The sequence below is a fragment of the Lissotriton vulgaris genome, chromosome 9, assembly GCF_964263255.1.
Source record: "Lissotriton vulgaris chromosome 9, aLisVul1.2, whole genome shotgun sequence".
Taxonomy (NCBI): Eukaryota; Metazoa; Chordata; class Amphibia; order Caudata; family Salamandridae; genus Lissotriton; species Lissotriton vulgaris.
The window spans coordinates 716681278-716702882 of NC_141697.1; the positions used below are offsets into that span (position 1 = coordinate 716681278).

At 44.8% G+C, this 21605-nt stretch overlaps 1 protein-coding gene across 6 annotated transcripts in view; it reads left to right on the plus strand.

The window, feature by feature from the left end:
• Positions 1 to 21605, plus strand: part of RELB (RELB proto-oncogene, NF-kB subunit) — an 851517-nt gene that overhangs the window by 118681 nt on the left and 711231 nt on the right. For 3 of the 6 annotated variants that reach the window (XM_086938450.1, XM_086938451.1, XM_086938448.1), the window contains one exon: positions 13088 to 13138. In XM_086938450.1, the coding sequence (XP_086794576.1) occupies positions 13088 to 13138 (51 nt within the window). Of the gene's footprint in view, positions 1 to 13084; positions 13139 to 14530; positions 14652 to 21605 lie in introns of all 6 variants that reach the window. The other 3 variants (XM_086938449.1, XM_086938447.1, XM_086938452.1) reach the window with 2 other exon arrangements.

Sequence of the window (21605 nt, forward strand, 5' to 3'; positions counted from 1 at the left end):
ATATATATACATAAAATACAGTAAAGTATCCAAAAAACTCAAAAGTACCATAGAACAGAATAGGCCTCATAGATTCACATGCTTGAATATTCCCCGTCGTCGAAGTGGGAGTTCCACGGTACATAAAATAGCAGTAATATATGCATATATAAATAAAAAATTAGCATAATTATATATATATATATATATATATATATATATATATATATATATATATATATATATATATATATATATATATATATATATATATATATATATATATATATATATTACAGTAAAGTATCCAAAAAACTCAAAAGTACCATAGAACAGAATAGGCCCATAGAAAGCCTAAGGGAGAAACTCAACTTAGTAACATATCAGTGTCATTATGTTTTGGTCCATATTCCAGCCAATCAGGCTGTAGTTCCCTCTAGAACCTTCTCCTCAGAAGCCCAAGTCCTCAGATTTTCTACCGCACGTCGTGCGAAGGGAGTCTCCCTGAGCTCTGCTCAGTTTTTCATCTTACTTAGCTGTTTTTTCTTCTCAAAATGTCTTCTTCAAGGAAATCTTTGTTCAGACCTTGTGGAAAATTACGTCTCTTTCATGAAGATACACATAGTAAATGTATTTACTGCCTCTACCCGGACCATGAAGTGAAGACCTGTAAGTACTGCCGTACTTTTCCACTAAAACTTTAAGGGACAGAGAGGCCCGTCTCCTTCTGTGGCTTCAGAAGTTGAAGACAACGGACACTGTGGTCTCGGAGGATGAGAGTGTCTCTTCTTTCCAGTCAAAGACCTCTCAAAAGCGTGGGTCAGAGTCAGAGATGCCTTCTCCTTTTCTTAAGAAAAACATACTTGTAGAAATCTCTAAAGTTGTCTCCCCACAGGATTTACCTCCAATTGCGCCTACGAGACCTGGCTGTCTGGCGTCATTGTCCAAAGCCATGCCTTCTTCCTCAAAAAACAGGCACTGGCTCGTCGACTGGCTCGTCGGCGCGTCCGTCTATGACATCGACGACAAAATCCGTGGATGCTGTCTCCACATAGACGACGACATGTTCAATATCTTCGAGAACTACGTCGACGACGTCCACCTCGTTGACGATAACACACGAGGTGAGGCCCATTACCTCTGTCTTAAAGATCTCGTTGACGGCTATCAAATCCACCTCGTCGACGAAAAAACAACCGTCAACGTGCCATTCATCGACGCACTTCTCAACGTCGACCAAGATTACAGCATCGTCGACGGGCCGTTGCCCGTCGACGGGACCTGCCTCGTCGACGGGACCTGCCTCGTCGACGACTACTTCGTCGACGACTACCTCACCGTCGACGACGACTTCGTCGACAGTGACTTCGTCGACGGTTGCCACCTCGTCGACGGTCCACTCTTCGTCGACGGGATCATCTTCGTTGACGAGCAAGTCTATTCCCTCGTCGACGACGCCGTCGACTGCGAAAAAAGACTAAATCACATCCGTCAACGGATTCTTGCCTGTGGACACAGTGCAGACGCCTCAACCGGCTTTTGACTCTTCCACCACCACGTCGACGGGCTCGTCGACGCTGCACCATTCTTTGACCACGGCTACCACCTTCACAGTTGTCACTGCTTCCACGCTGAAACGAGTACCTCTAATACAGTTGAGTCCTATAAAGAGTGGTTCTACTCTTCCTGACAAATTATTTCAGTCTGCGGAGGAGGACTCCAATGATGATTCAGAGCTGGATAATGCTTTTGGATAAGCGACTAGTCCATCCGAGCTACACATCAAGGGCCAGAATTATGATGAGGAGGAGGAAGAGAACATCGAAGATGGGACAGATCTATTTCCTGTACATAGGTCAAAAGCACCTATGTCAGAACAAACGACACAGATCCCACTGTCTTTGGTAATGAATCTGCAGCACAAGCTAGACGATTATAATCGCAGATTTCCACCACCTAGGCCTGTTTCTCCAGTGCTGCAACCTCCTCCACAACCACAAGCCTCTGCACCAGTTCCGTCAAGGTCACCGGTGCGTACCCAGCATGATACGAACAATGAGGATCCAGACCCTCACAATACGGATCCGAATGATGATGATGACCATGGCCTTCAAGAGTGGGATGATTACAGGGCTCACACACCTTCACCCCCACCAACGTTACCATTAGCTTTGCCTCCTGTGGACATTGGCAGCTTCCACAACTTGATGGTCCGCGCTGCTAAGAGATTTCATCTCACTCTAGACGTCCAACAGACTGACTGTTTTCTTTACGATTTTAAAGACCTACCTCAAAAGCAAGCTCACACTATTCCAATATTCGACCACATTTGGAATGAAGGTCTCAAATTGATGGAGGGACCGAATTCGATCCCGGCTGTCCTGCCAAGACTCGATAAAAAATATAAGGCACCAGTAGATTCTCCGACATGCTTAGTGTCACAACCTAAGGCGGATTCCGTCATTACTCAAGCAGCCCAAAAAAGGTCTTGCAATCCTTCCACTCCCCTCACTTCTCCTCCAGATCAGGAAGGCCGAAAGCTGGATTCCATAGGAAAATAGTTTACCACCATGGCAGCCACCACTGTAAGGGCAGCTAATTCCTTGTTTACTCTTAGGCGGTATGACCGCCAAATGTGGTCCAAGATTGCAGCATTGCTCCCACAACTTCCGGATGCCATCCGCGCAGAAGCACAAGCCATCATTCAAGAGGGTGAAAAGATCTCCTCAGAGATCATTGACTGCGCCATTGATATCTCCTCTACGGGGTTTAGACAATTGACGGGAGCTGCTGTTTTGAGGCGTCAAGGCTGGTTAAAATCAACAGCATTTCGCCCTGAAGTTCAAGCTAAAGTCCTCGATCTACCTTATGATGGTGAATCGCTCTTCGGCAAACATGTTGATGAGGTCCTCGAATCGATCAAAAAAGATACAGATACGGCCAAGGCGTTAGGATCTCTCCAATATAGAAAACGGACATTTCGAGGAGCACGTGGTAGAGGTGGCAACTCTTCCACTTTTCGTGGATCAAACCAATATCGCTCCTACAATGACAACCGGCAAAGGCAAACTTACCGGTCCCAGAATCGACAGACGTCCTCCAGACCATACCAGAGAAAAAACACCTACAGTGGTGGATCAAATTACAAAGAAACTGTGACAGTACCAGCGTCAATTTTCCACCTACTGCAAGAATTGGAGGTCGAATCTCAAATTACATCTTGAATTGGTCCAACATTACTTCCGATCAATGGGTCCTAGATGTGATTTCAAAAGGACATACCTTGGAGTTTACAAAATTTCCTCCCAATCGCCCTCCTACTGGCCCGCCTCCTCCATTTCAAAGAACTATTGGCTCAAGTCAAATTAATGATCAGGAAAGGTGCTATCGAGGTCGTACCACAAGGCCAGCAGGGCAAGGGGTTTTACTCCCTCTTTTTTCTAGTCAAGAAAAAGTCAGGGGAATGGCGCCCCATTTTGGATCTAAGGGCCCTGAACAAATTCATCACATCAAAAACATTTCAAATGCTGACCTTGCTCCAGATTTTAAATTATCTCAATCCCGGAGAGTTCTTCTCCACGATCGACCTCCAGGACGCATACTTTCATGTGCCGATTCACCCCAGGCACAGAAAGTATCTTCGTTTTACAGTCGGACACCTACACTTCCAATTCAGAGTCCTGCCGTTCGGCCTCCGTTCAGCACCGAGGGTCTTTACCAAGATCATGGCCCCGGTAGCTGCTTTTCTGCACCTACAAGGCATCCAATTTTATCCATACCTGGACGATTGTCTTATAAAGGCTCCGAACCTCCAACTGGCAATCCAGCACACTCAGTATTGCATCTCCCTTTTTCAAAACTTGGGCCTTTCCATCAATTGCCAGAAGTCACACTTTTGCCCGTCACAGTGGCGAGATTTTCTAGGAGCCTCACTAGATTCTCAGCTGGCAAAGGTTTTTGTCTCCCAGGAGAGACAAGACTGCATGCTTAAGATGGTACGATTCCTGCAGTCAAAACTGTACTTTCCGGCCGGATGTTGAAATCAATTCAAAGAAGTCTTTATTCGATTATTACATCATAAAAGACATGCATCACAAATTACAATACCAAAAAATACATGTGTTGTTTTTAAAAGTAGTATAAAACAGTATTAAAACAATCTAAGACCATATTAAATCATTATGCAAAACTTCATTTGGAAATTTTTAAAAGTTTACGATAAATCCTTAGTTGGATAACCATAGTAGCTCGGACTCTATAGGTGTTTACACATTAACACACAGTCAATAGTGAGCCTAAAGTTTTAGGTTAGGGCCTAGGTCAAGTAAATGAACCTTGCTCTTAAGATCCAAGCCCATCCTAAGTATTTCGCTACACCAGTTACAATCACAGGAGACAGATCTGTCTTTAGTATTCTACTAGCATTTGCTGCTGAGCGTGTTCCCAGGCTTCTGCATACTGGACTTAACCACTTTACTCTAGGGGCAGCATACAGCGGGCAGACAAAAAGAAAATGATTTATACTTTCACCCTGTCCTGGGCACCTGGGAGAGTGCCCAGACCCACCCATGCCCCACGTTTTAGTGAACTCCTTTAAAGGCAAGGAACCGCATCTATATTGGTGAAATAATTTACGGTCCAGGGGATTGGTTATAGCATCCCAGTATTTTTCAAAGCAGGGGGCATCGTTCGTAACAATGAATGTACCAGTGAGGTTACTAGCAGTCCATCCCGAATGTCTCTTTTGTACAACCCAATCCCAATATTGTAACTTCAAGACCTTTTTGGAGTGTAAGGTTGCAGTAGCGGGGTTTGACCATAGGTCTCCATGCCCCAAGGCACACAAGGTAGTTCTTAAATCCTTGAACCAACCTACGTTATATGAACCTGGAAGATCCCTAACCTCAATACATGCTCTTGCATAGAGTTGGAAGTTCGGGCGTTGTCCAGAGGCGGCGCCAGAATGCTAATGGTCGAAACCTGGCTAGGTCCTCCACAGGCTGACACCCAAGATCGTACAAAAGTGGAATCCGCGGTGTTGACTGTGGGAGACCAGTGGCCACCCTAAGAAATTTATTTTGAGCAGCTTTCAGGGGATCCAGATTACTATAGCCCCAGAGCTCCGCCCCATATAAGACAGAGGGTAGAACTTTCGATCCATAAATCTTCATTAGGGGGGACATGGGCCGGGTAAAGGAGCTTTTATGTTCTTTAATCAGGGCTCCTCCTATCTGCGCATGCTTTAGAGCCAGGAGGTCAACCTGTTGAGACCAACTAAGGGTCTCACTAAACGTTACACCCAGGTAGGTAAACAATTTAGTCTGTTCCAGGGATGTGCCCCCCATGGTAACCCTGGCTGAAATCGGGGTGTGTCCTCTTAGTACCATGAATTTTGTTTTTAACACATTCACCTCAAGCTCATGCTCGCTGCAGAACAGCTCAAACCTTGTTAGGGCCTGTTGAAGACCCTGTCTGGTCTTGGAAATTAAAAGAGTGTCGTCAGCGAACATGAGCAAAGAGATTTTCATTCCAGCTAGGGACGGGGCGTCAGTGGGGTGATTGGAAAAATAATTAGTAACCCCATTTATATATAAAGAAAAAAGGGTAGGGGCTAAAACACACCCTTAGCAACTGGAAATCTATCCGTTACCTCCCCTGGTTTGCCCCAGCGTACGTGGGCAAAAGTTTGAGCGTGTAGATTCACCAAGAGGCATACAAGGGGAGCTGGCATACCCAACTCTACTAGACAGTTCCACAACCTTGCCCTTGGGACAAGGTCAAATGCAGACCTTAAGTCCACACAGGCTGCATAGAGGGTACCTTTACCTAGGAGGACAGTCTTCCAATAAAGGAGAATAAACCGAAAGGCCTGGTCTAGGGTACTCACATGGGACCGAAGCCAGCCTGGAGTGGTGTAAGGATGTTAAACTCACAGATCCAGTCCTGAATCCTGCCAAGAACAAGGCGGGCTGAGATTTTTTGTACCGCATCTATAAGGCTGATCGGCCGGTAGTTGGAAGGAACCGACCGATCGCCTTTCTTGTAGATTGGCAGGATTTCTGCCCCGGCCCAGGACTCTGGGACCTTAGCACCAGAAGCTAAAGCATTTACCAGTTGGACTAGATATGGGACCCAGAGATTCTGATCATGCTGGAATAGATCAGCTGGTATGCAATCAGGGCCTGGTGCCTTGCCCCTCGGTATAGATTGCAAAACATGTTTAACTTCACAACTCGTGAACTTGAGAGGATCAACCAGCACAGGACATAGAATGTCAACCTGGGCACTGCTATGGTTCCTAAATTGTTCCTCAAAATAACATACCCACTGATGTTGGCCAACCGAAGCAGGACTTGGACGGTCTTCCTGGGATATACCCCATTTTAGTAAATGCCAGAACTGTCGCATATTCCGAAAGCTACATACTTCGGTTAGTGATAGCCACCGTTCCTCATCCCAGTTGGTCTTGGCTTTGTGCTTGGCATCATTATATGCCTTTCTACAAGACCTAATTTGGCTATGGCTCTTATGCTTTATTGCATCAAACAAATCCCCATGAGTCCGACGACACTCCTCATTGAACCAGGTTATAGTTTTCAGTTTCCCCCTGCTACCCTGCTTGGAGATGGACTTCACAAACAGCTTTTTCAACTCCGAAAAAAGACTGGTGTGAATGTTAGTGATAGTTGCATTAATAACATCCTGTGACTCACATTTAAAAATTTCTTCCAGAGAGTTAGCAACCAGAGATCTAATCTCCTTACATGCCTCTACATTAACAGAGATTTTTGGCCATCGTACCCTTCTCATATCGTTACTAAGTACGACTTCATCCTGAACGGTATTAGGCCAACAATTTACGGACCCAAGAAAGCCTAAGGTCCCTTAGTTTCACCACCAGCGTGTGATGATCACTTTCCGGGCGGGACATGACCACCATATCCTCAACTGCAGCCCACAGCTTAACTTTGACTAAAATATAGTCAATGCGACTACTGTGTCTGCCGTTGCTGAAGGTATGTCTACCCGTCCTGTCTGAACGCGCTCTACCATTTGGAGCTCGCAGGCCCTGGTCCAGGCACAGCCCTTTGATAAATGTGGCGGATTGTGTCCATTTTCCAATCGGGGGTAACTCAAGCTGGGGAATCCCCCAGGACATATCTTCAACCTCGGTGAGTAAGCCATCATCTAAGCTCAGGGGTTCCAAGCAGGAATTAAGATCCCCCATCACAACCGTAAGCCCATCTATGGATGCACCTGATAGGAATTCATCCAAAAGGAGGAGGGTTGGAGAGACCCTTCCGCCCTGGATGCCCCTGGCATAAATATTAATCAAAAGGATGTTAAGGCCTTTGGTAGATTTTATACTAACCATTAATATATCGGGGCTATCAATTGGTACCTCCTCCACTCTTACACCCTCATACTGGCGAACCCAGGTAGTCAAACCTCCCATGGCACGACCTCTGTGACCTTTAGTTGCTGGTTTGCTGAAGTTTAAATAACCAACAAAGAACACCGGTGAGAGTGCCCAGGTTTCTTGGACAGACCATACATCGCCTTGCTGTATAAAATTCCCCCAGTCCGGAATACACATACGTGACTCAAGGCCAGCTATATTCCAACTATCAAGCTTGGTGCCGCTTGAGACCGCCAGGACACTAGGTTTGGCCTTAGAGTGGGAGGATACTACATCCTGTGATAGAGGAGCTACATTATCATCAGAAGACCCCCTATAACTTGGTGCATCCTGTAGGGGTACATCATCACTCCTTTTATCTGTTCTATCTGTTTCAGCCGCACCATAAACTGCCTGCTCTGGTTCCCGGCAACCATAAGAGGGCCCTCCATTAGGGCCAATCACCTTATCAACATCTTCTGGAGTTACTACAGCCTGAATCTCCGGATCTGTTTCCAATTTCGTGCCCCGAGCCCCACCAGGAAGGTTAAACTTCCCGTTTCCACAGTGCAATGCCTTATCCTTTAGAGCTTCAGCATAAGATAGAACATTATCTGGGGTATGGAGGATACCCGTACAATCTAAGTTAGCCTCTAGAACTAGAAGTGGAAAAACTGGTCAATCATTATAGTCCAACCCCGAGTAAGGTTCATACAGGTTATGCAACGGGATGTTCCAATACTCGTTGGATTGGGTATAGTTAGTATGATTGTTTGGTATGGGAAAAAGACTAGGGGACTGACGGCGGGGAGGATGGGGAAAGGGAAAGTTGAGATTATTAGCTGGGCAGGAAAAACGGGATGTGTAGTTAGCCCAATTCAGAGAATGAGTGTTTCTACTAGATCTAGGATGGACAAGGGGTCTAAGCAAAGCCTCTGGATAAAAATAGCTTAGATTTCGTGTAGAAATACCTCCTTCCTTATTTCCTGGGTACCAATCACTTATATGTGAAACAACTCTGTGGTCCTTAAAGTTGATAATCACAATGTCACCATCTATATCTTTCGGACGAAGACCCACCCAGTTGCATCTTCTTACCGAGATAATGTCTCCATTAAAGTGAGCAGGGAGGGGTCTATTAGTTCTCAGCCAAAAGATGACTTTGTTTTTCAAGTTTACATTATTTTCAAGGTTTCCATTTGTGATCGGGGGGACACCGGTTAAAAGGATCACAGTTGGCCGAGTCTGGGGGTAAGTCCACTGTGTTCCTACAGTTTGGTGATGCTCTTTGGGTTGTAGTTTTTGATTTGTCTACCCCTGAGGACATAGTTGGCTTGTTTTTAGGTGGGATTAGTTTATTTGGAGCCGACAAGGGCTTCTCTTTAACTGGCTTGGATACTAACGTCGGTTTAGTTGACGTTTGGGGGCATTAGTGTTGTTGTTAAAAGTTATGTTTCCATTATTATTTTGAGGATTACTTGGGATCACGATGTTGGCACTAGGCTGGTGTTTCGGTTGAGACTGGACCTTGGAGTTCATTGAGTGGGGAGTTGTGGTTGGATCGACTGGTGCTAAGAGGCAATGCATTTTTCCCCCCAGGATCCTAACTCTCTCCAATAGAGGGAGCATATAAGATTTTAAAAGTTTATCGAAAAGTTCAATAAACTCTTTATTGAACATGGGTGGTATATCTTTAGGGAGGGATGGTAGGAGGTGGGTACCTAGTGGAGCCTCCCTCGCGGGAGGGACAATTGGTTTGGTATTGGGATTTACTAAAGGGGGTGGTGAGACCAGGTGGTTAGGGCCTTTTCTTTTAACACCACCCTTTTTCCTTTTTTTACTTGGCGGGGAACTAGCAACCCTACGTAGATTCATGGGCTTAGTTCCGGTATCGCTCTTGGTGTGTATCGGAATTATCTCGGTTGGAGCTACACTATCTATTGAACGATTAGTGAGGGTTGAGTGGAGTTGTGGGGCTATGGTTGGGGCAGCGGGGGTATTAAGGTCAATAAGGCTATTGGAAGCAATGGGAGGGCTATTTATATTGCCCTCACTATTTATAACAGAGTGAGTGGAAGAAGTGTTATGGACGCGAAAAATGCTAGGGATTTGATCAGTACTGAAAATATCAATGTCTCTGTCCAGTCTACCAGTACTGCCCAATTCTTGTGTAGTATTTAGATCTAATGGGGGAGACAAGGTTTTTTTTTTTAAAGTTGTTCTATAGAGCGACGACGCTCGGCACGTTTCTCCGCTAGTGGAGTTCTTTGTCGATTTCCTTGTTTGCCTTCTCAAAATATTTGTCGAGAGGCCCAAGGATCGAGACTCCAACACAAGAAGGTAGTGAGCTAGACATGGTAGGGAAAGACCTTAACAAATAGGGTACCCCAATGGCTGGCTAAACTGAACACAACAGTAGGCAAGGTATGGATGTAAGGGACCAGGCCCAGCCCAGCCTCCTTAGGCCCCTGACGGCCACAGACGGTCCCGCCCTTGTCCCGGGCTTCTCCCGCGCAGCGGTGTGCTGATCCAGATCTATAAGGTAGAGGAAGTTCAGGGGGGCGTGGCAAGCAGCAGGGAGAGCGGACCAGGTGTAGTGATTAGGTCATACAGGGATTTCCCTGCTACATGACTCGCAGCCCCGCTGCAGGGCAAGTCCTCGCCCTTCACGCTCGAACACAAAAGCAATGAGCCAGTATCACCTCCTCTCGGCGCGAAGCGGGACCCGTGAAGCGGGTCCGGCGAGCTGTTAGATGGCCCCTGGGGAGACGGCAATCAGCTGCAATCCAGGTCGGCAGCTCCTCCACGCCCAAACAAACAAAGGCAAGAGCAAGTTTTGGAAGTATGTTGAAATCATTCCTAGGCATGGCTTCCTCGGCCATACAGTTGATCCCCCACTGTAGGCTACATATGAGGGTCGTGCAAGAGGAATTAGACAAGCAGTGGAAACAGATCTCAGGATCATTCAACGACAGGATCCTTCTCACGCCCCGCATTCAGGTGGCACTGGAGTGGTGGGCTCACCCTCCGAACATATCCATGCGTCCCTGGAGGGCTGGGGAGCGCATCTCGAAGGACTGTCAGTAAAAGGAAAGTGGACTGCAATCCAACGCACTTGGCATATAAACCACCTAGAGCTTCTTGCGATCTTCCATGCCCTGAAATCTTTTCAACGGATAGTACAGGGCCAATCTCTGCTGGTGAGGACAGACAACACCACCAGCATGCATTACCTAAACAAACAGGGCGGCACAAGGTCCCTTCTGCTTTCCCAACAAGCACAGGAGATATGGAAATGGGCAACATGTTTCAGTCCATATGTGGCCATAAAGGTCCTGGACTTTCTTCAGGGCTCGGGTTGGCCTCCCTGGGATACAGAAATGGGGATTCCCTATCCTGTCAATAAAAAAAGGGCAGAGTAGCTGCTCCTTATGTGTGTGATATGAAAATTATTCCTATCACTTGTAAATCTCAATCTGTAAAAAATCCCGAGCCCTGAAGAAAGTCCAGGACCTTTATGGCCACATATGGACTGAAACATGTTGGCACTGGGGTCTTAGGACCATAATACTCCAACACTGACCCATTTTTAGTTATTTTTAATAACCCCGACAGACCCATTAATAAAGGGAAACCGGGGTACTGTCTTAGGTTTTTTACATCTTTAGTCCCCCTGGTCTTCTACAAACTTCAAAGAGCTCCCAACACTGTGGTTGAGCCCACCCCGACTTCTAGGCGTAGGGGTGACCCGATGATGAAGCATGACACCACTAGGGTGTGTGAGGGTAATTAAACAAAAAGGAATAATTTCCTTCCTCACCTATTGGTGACGTTTCATACCTTCTTTCAAATTAAATGCTTCGTGTATCCCCCTAATTCAAGTATTTCTCAATTTGATTGTCACACGATCAGTTGGAGTAATTTGTGTGGTTCAAGTTTCAAGTGGGAGGATTTACTCCAACCCAGTCTCCTCTCTACCCTCCAGGCATTGAAAAAAATTATTTCGAAAGCCTCTAACGTTACCCTAACCTACCTACTATGAGAATTTCGTGCATCACTGCAAAGTCATAGTGGCCCGCTCATCGGCTGATTCCCGTCTTCCGTGCTTCTATCTTTCTCAGGCTTTTTCCTTTCCAGCCTCTCTCAACCACGCACGCACCGCCTAAAGAAGTTTTTTAACCTATTGGATTTGTCATGCTTCTGTTTCTAAGGGTGCACAACACGCCATTCATCCCGTCTCTCCTGCTGTCCGTGCAGCTGGGAATATATTTGCACACCACCCATTATTAGGCTGTACATAATGGTGCTTGTGCAATTTATAGCAATTAATTGCATATAATACACAAGAAATAACTAGGGATGACTGGCCTTGTAATTTTGTGAGCAAAAGTGGTCTACAAGCATCATCTCTTCTCGCATTCTAATTCAATGTGTGTTGCTTGCATTAGAGACTAAGTGGCACTGGTGAAAAAGGGCAGTTTGGACAGAGTACTTTGACAGTGGTATGTATTGTGACTGCTTTATAATCTAGATCAGTGGTTGCTAGTGATATCCTAATAAAGAAGGGCTTTGTCTATTACAAATGTAATTCAGTCTTTAAGTGTTTAATGATCTTGATTATGAATTTGCTGTACCAAAGAGTGGGAATCTGATACCTTGTTAGTGAACTTAGCTCAACCCTTATAATAACATAGATGTCTGCACTTCTCTCCCCTAGTCTACGTTGCAGGTGCAGACTCTTGTTATTTGAGTAGAAACTGACATGATTTGGAGCATAAGATTTAGACAGAGAGGTGTGGCTCACTGGTTAGAGGCGGCAGACCCGGAGGCTGAGAACGGCCCGGGACCAGGGTTCGATTCCCGACGCGGCAGGGTCGAGGACCAGGGTCAGCGGACTGATAATTCTCACCTCGGTGCCCACTTTGGGCAGTGATCACACTCGGTAACTCTGGGCATTAAGCTTGCCTCATCTCTACAACGGCCCCCCACAGACGCCGGGGATGCCTGGCTTCACCTTGGAGATACCCAGCATGGGACCATCTCACAGGGAAAGCCAGGACGGGTTCCCCAGCGGTCATTCGCGCCAGGATACTCCGGTAGTAATTGAGCGCGCTACAAAACACCTTACATTTACATTTACATTTACATTTACATTTAGGAAAAAGGAGCAGTTTACATCGGATAACACAAAGCTGACAGCTTGTTATTAGCGCCAAAGCACAAGTGTACCTGAACTAGCCCAGGAGGCTCCCCATAACTTGTGCATGAAGGGGGACTTAACTCATTGTGTTGAAGTAGCACTAGTGCTTCCTGTGAATAGCTAAAATAAGGCACTGCGGTCACCAAGATGGACCTTTCCAAGAACACCCTATATTTCTGTTCCTGGAGTGAACCCTGGGCTTGGGTATAGCCAAATATTAGTGTTGGGGGAAGTCTGCTAGGCCAGCAAGATATCTGTGCAAGGCTGTATCGCATGTCCTTAACAGGAGTTTCACTTCGCATCAGGTAACGGGGCATCTAGTGAAAGATTCAAGTCAATTAGTCTGTAGTTTTGCGATTGAGATTATAATTATTAGAGAGTTAGCAGTTACAGATTAAATAATGAACTCTGATGTGTGTTATGTTATTTGGTTATTCATATTTGGATTTAAAGTATGCCCTTAAAAATTATGAAGTCAATATTGTGATACTGTTCATGTTGTTCAGCAGGAGTTCCTGTCGCCCTTGCTTCACAAGAGATGCTTCGAGATCATACTTCAGGTACGACATTAATTTAGTCTTCTTTTCAGCCCGCCTTACATCTTTAGTCTCTAGTGTAGTTTCCATCTGACCCTCTCCTTTGTGCATACTCCTTCTGATTTGCATCCCTTTAGACTTCCGACCGCTCTTCTTCTTACATGCCGAGGCCCCTGTTGTAAAGACCACGATCATTAGATCTGTATCTTCCCTCAGACTTTGGTTTCACTGTTGGTCCTCACTGAGAGAACAGGTAGCCAAATCAGTGTACTGTAGCCTGCCATTATACAAGTTCCCCATCTCTTATTAGCGCTGTTTTTTTCATAGCTTCCCATTTCTCACATATTCTGGCTCAGTCTGTTCATCTATTACTTTTTATTATTTCCTGGTCCCCATTTGTAAGCATAACACAAACCGTTCTTTGTGAGGTCTGCAGGGCCTTCATATACTAGAGTTTTTCTATGGTCACTAACCCTGTGAACCAGGCTTTGTGACTATAAAACACCTTTTTACAGTTCTTAATTGCAAAAGCTGTCTCCGCGAGAGAAGTTTCTCTTTTGGAATTGTCAAATGGCATTTGAAGGGGGCAGGGTTGATGCATTTCCAAACGCCACACTTTTTTTTTTAAAGCTGCATCTGTCTCTTTAACGGACATGGCTGCTTTGAACAAACATTGTTTCCTGTTTGGTACAGCAAATGCAGGGATGGAGGTGTGCTGTACTTTTCATTCCCCCTTCTCTTCATTTACAGCCATTTGCAAGGACCACAACATTTGACATGCCTAATTAATATTCGTTAGGCAGGCCATTTTGCAAGTGTCTCTAAATGGGCAGTTTGTGATACAAGCTATTATTGCATTGCAAATTACATCTTATTTGAAACCCACTTGGCGTGCAATTTCATATCCCTGGTTTGTGAATGGGGATAGAACATACAAGGCCAAAGAAGTCCTTCAACTTAATCCTGTGGTGCCAGCACCTATGGAGACCTGGGTCATCATAGGAGGACCTTTAAATAATACTTAGAGTATATTTTATCCTTTACCACCAGAGAGGTTTTATAAAATGCATTTGTTGAGAGAGAAGGGAAAAGGCTACACCATCTCTGCTCTTATTGTAGAGACTGAATAGGTTGCTATACAGGGCACTATTCAGTAGATTTGTTTATTTTGTGTTTGACAATGACTTTGAACCTCGCCTTCAGCCAGTGCCCCTGAATCTGATTATGGAATAGTTGTGATGAATATCTGAGACCCAGCTTAGCTTATACTTCTCATTTCAGATGTTAGGCTTCAATCAGATAATACTATGTACAGTTGTGTATAGCTATCTTCTACTTGTATCTGTTTTTGTGATGACCTACTAATTTTTTGCCTTTTCTCTCCTATACCTACCCTCTCTCTCTCCCTCTCTGCAGCAGAGTTAGGTGAGTAGACTGCCATGCTAGATCGTTGGGGAGACTTCATCCTCTTGTCGGCCCCCTGTGGTGCAGAATTGGCCAGCTGCTTTCAGGTCTTAGGATACGTTTTGGAAGTGAGGTGCATAACCAAGGAAAGTTTTAAGTTAGACGTTGTAACAGTGAACGTTTGCAAGTTAAATACATTGGTCGCAGTTTACTTCCATTGTCCAACTTGAATAGCTTTTGATATTTTCCTTTTCACTGTCTATAAAGATGTTGGAGACTCTAAGACAGCATATCTTTACTTCACAAAAAAACTGAATTTAGTACCAAAATAATTCTTGCTCTTATGAGTTTTTGTCTGCATGCGATTTTGCATTTATAATAACGTGATTGAAGTTCAGTAAACACCTTATTCTTTTTTTGTGAGTTTCACAAAAAAAATTACCACTATCACGTGCATTAGTTCCTCAAAGTCCAGAATCTAAAATTAAAATTAGCTAACAATGTTGATATGGTTTCCTGGCTAACTATTTGAAAGGGGTACCGTTTGTAGTCCAGAAACTGAGGCCCACAGTGAGCACTGGTGTATTCATAGTCTACTGTTAAAACATGAGGTTAAAACGTGACAACAAAGTTGTTGTCTTGCATAGAAGGCAATGTCAGCTGAGCCCAGGGTATCTACCTTTACTTTACAGAAAGAGAGTGATAAGACTTTGGGTGCTGAAATTTCTCCTTGCCAGGAATGAATGAATACTCTACTGCAAGGTAAAGTCCCTGCTGGAAAATTATTTTATGCCCTTTAAACTTAGAAAATATGTAATACTTGAAGGCACCAAGGCTGATGGGGGATGAAGTTATTGGAGACAGAAATAAGGACTAATCCCTGGGTGTTCTTTTTGTAGGTCGACAAGACAATGGTTTTTAATCTACTTTGTTCTTCAAGTATCGGCATTAAAGGTAAAGGTAAACTTCTAAAAAGCCAAAGAGTAGATGGACAGAAGCAAAATATCTTGACCCCCAACATCAACTTCAGAGGAGATGATGTATAATGTACGATGAGAAGCGGAGGCTATTAAGGCACAAGAGATAGAGCCAGCAATGCTCAAGCGCATTGGGTATTTCATCTTTCAGTGTACCATCCAAGGGCCAGTGTCAAAGCACGAACACTTATTAGTTGATCGATCACTTTACCATGTTGGCAGACACTATTCACTAGAATGTAAATACTAGCTATAATAATTTTCGCTGGTGTTGGTGGCGGAAATAATCTCTAGGGTTTTCTTGCAAAACAAAATACAACAATCACTTTTTTAACCCCAAAAATACTAAAACGTAGAATTGAACAATTGCACTGCGAGAGAGTGCACACAGTGATTTTGGGAAGATACCTTGATCTTTTGTCTTGAAGAGGCTTTCTGATTCTGGAGTCAGATAAGCTATCCTCCAATAAAAGTAATTTTTTAAGTTTGTAAAAGCTTGGTATTGTCTTCTGTGGAAACTCCATGTCGTCAGGATGTGAACAGCAACCCCCAGGAAGGCACCTCCAGGACAAGCAGGAAAACATCTACGCAATAAGTTATATCCTTTTTCAGGGCAAAAGCACAAAGTGGAACTTTCTCATTATATAATAATAATAATACTGATGCTTGTAAAGCGCGAACAGCTACCTCACAAGGAGGTGTCCCGGCGCTAGTAGAGAGCTTTCAGCTTAAGACAGGAACTAGGTGAAATGCTTAGGTTTTTTGCATAAAAAGCCAGGTCTTTAGGAGTTTCTTAAAACTTGCTTCTGTCTCGTATGAACTATTGGTACTAAAATTGTGTTCCATCATTAGGAATGCCCTTGCCTTAACAATCACGTGGAAATTGCTAAGCCATGATGTTTCACACTTGTGTACAGTATATCTTCAGTCTTCATTTAAACAAAAAATGTCAGTCTTTGGCTTCCTAAACGTTTGCAAAAGCTTTTTTTCCGTATAGGTCCAAGAAAACTGCAAGTGTGTGTGTGTGTCTCAGTGTGTGTGTGTCTTACCAGAAATCTGCCCGGATTCTCATTTTAGTATTAGAAATTCCGAGATTACTCTCATGTGGAGAAGTGTGGCTCAATGGTTAGAGCAGCAGACCCTGATACAGAGGTCTGGCCCAGGACCATGGTTCAATTCCCGCCTCGGCGGATCTTGGGCTCAATTTCCTCGGACCTGATAATTCTTGCCTCAGTGCCTATTCTAATCATGGGTCCCACTCTGCAACTCTGGGCAATAGCTTGCTTAATCTCCACAACGGCCCCAACAGCGCTGGGATGCCTGGCTTCACCTTGGGGGTGCCCAGGAGTGGACATTTCACAGGGAAAAGCCAGGAAGGGTTTCACAGCGGTATGCGTTACAGCGCCAGTGCGCTTTACAAGTACAAGTACAAATTACTTTACAAGTACAAGTACATGTGCTAATGAAATTGCACAGTCTCTCAAAATAAATGGAGGAATCAACTTATTACCTTTTAAAAGAAGACCATCTCTGACCAGAAACTGATCTCTTACCTCCCAGTAGCTCCTCATTACCTGATCACTACCCCACATCCTTGACCAGCCACAGGCCACTAATTCAATCACGTGCTGCAACTCTTGGGCCTTCTCTAATTCTTCCACCAACTCACCTTCTAGTATGGCTCCACAAGTAATCTCACACCGTAAGCTCCTCCTGGTAGAGTTCACCACCAAAAGTATCTCCTTCTTCACAACGGTCAGCCTCTTTACACAAGCGAGAGACACAGTAAGCCAATTTATTCTCAGACGTAGGAACATAAATCACCTTGTAGTCAAATTCCTGCATTGCGAGGACCCACTTGCAAATTCTGGTGGAAATAGTATCAATTCCTTCTGACGTGAAAACTTCTCTCAAGGGAATTTTCAGCGCCTCTTAAACTTCTGAATTTAGATAGAATAGTTCTTTCCAGGCCATTAATTACCTGTATTAGGACCGCTCCTAAGCACTTTGAACAGGCATTTGTTACCAGCACCGTCTCCTGACCCGGCTCAAAACTTGACAAACTAGCTTCTTCCCTCAAGTCTGCTTCAAAGCTCAAACTACTTTTCGCACGTACTCTTCCATGAAAATTCCACCCCTTTTTTCAGCAGAACTCTCATGCATTTACTCTTCTCAGCAAAGTTTGCTTTAAATTTTCCATAGTACCATTCCCAGGAACTTCACCAATTCATCCTTGTTGGTAGGAGATGGTGTTACATCCTGCACTGTATACATGTATCCTTCTTACTTCCCCTTTAATGGCATGAGCCTTTCTCCTTGATGTTCTGGTTCTCAGAACTTTCCTAGTGATGCATTCTGCATCTTAATGTCAGTTGTACTTGGACTTGAAGCTGTCTACATGATGCTGTGCTGCTCAATAAACCTACTTGGATTTTAACCTGTTTCCTGGATTATTACATATTTTGGCGACGAGGATGGGATACACTTGTCACCTTTAAAGACTAAGTTCCCTTCGCAAAGCAATTCATCCGAAACATTAAAAAAAGGCACTAAATCCTCTCTGACATTGGCTTTGTTGGGCCAACCTTCCAACAAATATGTCCTTAAAGTATTCAACCTATCATCCTTCTCCTGACAATTAAGCCAAAATTGTTCAGTAACATCTTGATATTGAGTACCAACAAAATCTTGCAATCCAGAGACAAAATCAACATCCTTACACCCAGAAGTACCATCCATTACACTAAGACATGGAAGACGTGATAGACAGTCGGCTGTAACATTTTGTTTTCCTGGTATATACTCCACTGTGAAACTATACTCCTGTAATCTGGATGTAAGTCGCGCAATTCTCGCTGTTGAGTTCCAACCTCCTCCCACCGAAAGGATATGAACCAGAGGCTTGTGATCAGTTCTTAACACAAACTTGCTTCCCCAAATGTAGATCCTATAGTGTTCAATTGCCCACACACATGAAAGTAATTCACGCTCGATCACAGCATACCTGCGTTCTGTCTCACTCAAGGTCCTAGATGAGAAGGCAACATTCCACTCTGACACACCATCTGTCTGAGACAACACACACCCCAGACCATACAAACTCGCATCCGTAGTGATAATACACTTTTTGCCCATTCTGAAAGGTCCTAAAGTTGGAGAATTTACAATATCCTTTTTAATCTCTGTTGGCGTTCAGGACCTGATACTTAAGTTAGCTCACAAGACCCATCCGGGAATTTCTGCTATGAAGCGCCTTATTAGGTTGAACTTTTGGTGGCCAGGTTTGGACAGATTTGTTGATCGTGTTGTCAGAGAATGCAATGAGTGTTGTGACAAGGATAAAATGTTGAAAGTTGTTGTTCCTCCCCTTAAGTCAGTAGTCTGGCCTGAATTTCCATGGAATAAGATTGCTTTCGACATCTCTGGCCCGTTCAGTATGTTACCTGAGTCTTCTCGTTTTGCCCTAGTCATTGTTGATTATCATTCTAAATGGCCAGAGGTAAAGTTTGTTTCCAAAATTACTTCTGAGGTCATTATTATGTTTTTCCAGGAAGTGTTCGCTAGAGAGGGTTGTCCCTCCGTTTTGGTATCAGACAACGGTGTTCAATTGGTCTCGTCAGAGATGCAGTCATTCTTACAATCCTGTAATATTAAACATCTCAGAACTTCTCTCTATGAACCGCACGAGAATGGTCAGGTTGAGCGTTTCAATCGTGTATTAAAAATTTTTGTTATTGACTCCATCAAGGAAAAGGGTAACTGGTTAAATGCTCTCAGAGAGAAACTTTGGAACTACCGTATAACTCCCCATACCACTACTGAAGTCAGCCCATTCAAACTCCTAAAGGGAAGAGATCCAGCATCTGTCATATGCCCTTGGTGGTTCAAAGAGAAGTGCAAAGGTTTTGGTGAAGATTCTGTTGATATTAAGAGTCTTGCGGACAGAGTTTTATGCAAACAAAAGAAATCGGCTGAATGGTATAACAGGAGGTGGAAAGCAAGAGAGCATGGTTTGGCTGTTGGGGATTGGGTCAAGATTATGAGACCTTCTTTTATTGGCAAGGGCACGAGCAAATATAGCAGACCTATTCAGATCAAAAATGTTTTTAACAACACTGTTATCACGCAAGACGGAAAGGTCTGGAATGTGAGCAAAGTTGCAAAGTGCCCTGTCCAACATGATGTGAATACTCATGATGTGCCTTCTTCTCGTTTTGTGCTTCCCTCTGACACTATTGCCTCTAGGGTCAAGGAAGACTCCCGTTCTCGTAAGAAACCCATGTCTTTACGGGACTTTGTATGACATATTTCTTCTGTTAACTTCTTGATTTTGTACATACGTTTTTCTTTGTTTTCCTTAGGGGGGGGATGTGTTACATCCTGCACTGTATACATGTATCCTTCTTACTTCCCCTTTAATGGCATGAGCCTTTCTCCTTGATGTTCTGGTTCTCAGAACTTTCCTAGTGATGCATTCTGCATCTTAATGTCAGTTGTACTTGGACTTGAAGCTGTCTACATGATGCTGTGCTGCTCAATAAACCTACTTGGATTTTAACCTGTTTCCTGGATTATTACAGATGGCATCTCACTAATTCAATCAATCAGGGTTTTTATAAAGCGTGCTACTCGCCCGTGAGGGTCTCAAGGTGCTGGGGGGAGGAGGCGGGGGAGTGTAGCTCCTGTCAGTCGAAGAGCCAGGTCTTGAGGTTCTTACTGAAGGTGTGCAGGGTAGGGGAGCGTCTGATGTTGACTGGGAGCTCGTTCCAGGCCTTGGCTGCGACATAGGAGAAGGCTCTTCCGTCTGCTCTGTTTCTGCGGATACAGGGGGTCTCTGCCAGGGCGAGGTCGGCAGAGCAGAGGTTCCTTTTGCGTAGGTGGAAGGAGACTCTCTCATTGAGGTATTTGGGTTCGATGTTGTGGAGGGATTTGTAGGCGTTGGTGAGTAGTTTGAAGGTTACTCTCTTCTCGACGGGGAGCCAGTGGAGGTTTTGTAGGTGTTGGGCCAAGTGTTTGTGTGGAGGGGTACAGAGGAAGAGTCTGGCTGCGGTGTTATGGATGGTTTAGAGCTTTTGTAAGAGGGTTCTGTTGATTCTGGCGTAGATGGTGTTGCTGTAGTCCAGTCTGCTGATTATGAGTGTGTGGCTGACAGTTTTCCTGCATTTGGGGGGTATCCATTTGAAAGTCTTGTGGAGGATGCAGAGGCAATTGAAACAGTTGGAGGCGACAGAGTTGATCTGGCAGGTCATGGAGAGGGAGGAGTAAAGGATGATGCTGAGGTTCCGTGCGTGGTCTGTAGGGGTGGGAGGACTCCGGAGGGCCACCAAGTGTTGTCCCAGGCGGAGGTGGAGGGTCCGAGGATGAGGACCTCAGTCTTCTCCGAGTTGAGCTTCAGGCTGCTATTTGGTCATCCAGGCTGCAACGTTCTTCATTCCTTCCTGGAAGCAGAGTCTGGTGTCCTCGGGGTTCTTCGTGAGGGAGAGGATGAGCTGGGTGTTGTCGCGTATGATACTATGCTAAGCCCATGCTGTCTGACGATGGCGGAAAGGGGGGCCATTTAGATGTTGAAGAGTGTGGAGCTGAGCGACAATCCTTTTGATACTCAGCAGTTGATCTCTGGGGGTTCGGAGAGGAAGAGAGGGAGTCTGACCCTCTGGGTTTTGCCAGAGAGAAAGGATTGGATCCAGTTGAGGGCGTTTCCTCGTATCCTGCGTCGTGGAGTCTGGCTGCGAGAGTGCGATGTGAGACGGTGTCGAGGGCTGCGGAGAGGTCTAGTAGAATGAGGGCTGCAGTGTTGCAGTTACTAACTCATTCCTGGCCCAAATACCTTCCCCTGAAACTTGATGACCCAAGTACTCTATGCAGTCTACATTAAACTTACACTTTTTCAACTTTAGCGTGAGACCACACAAGTCTAGTTTGCTTAGAACAATGCACAACCGTTCATCGTGCTCCTTGACCTTGCTCCCAAACACCAACACACTCATCCTGGTATTTCTTGACCCCAGGGACACCTTTTAGAACATCTTCCATCATCCTGTGAAATACCGATGATGCAGATATCAGGCTAAACAACATCCTAACATATTTAAATGTACCAAATGGAGTGA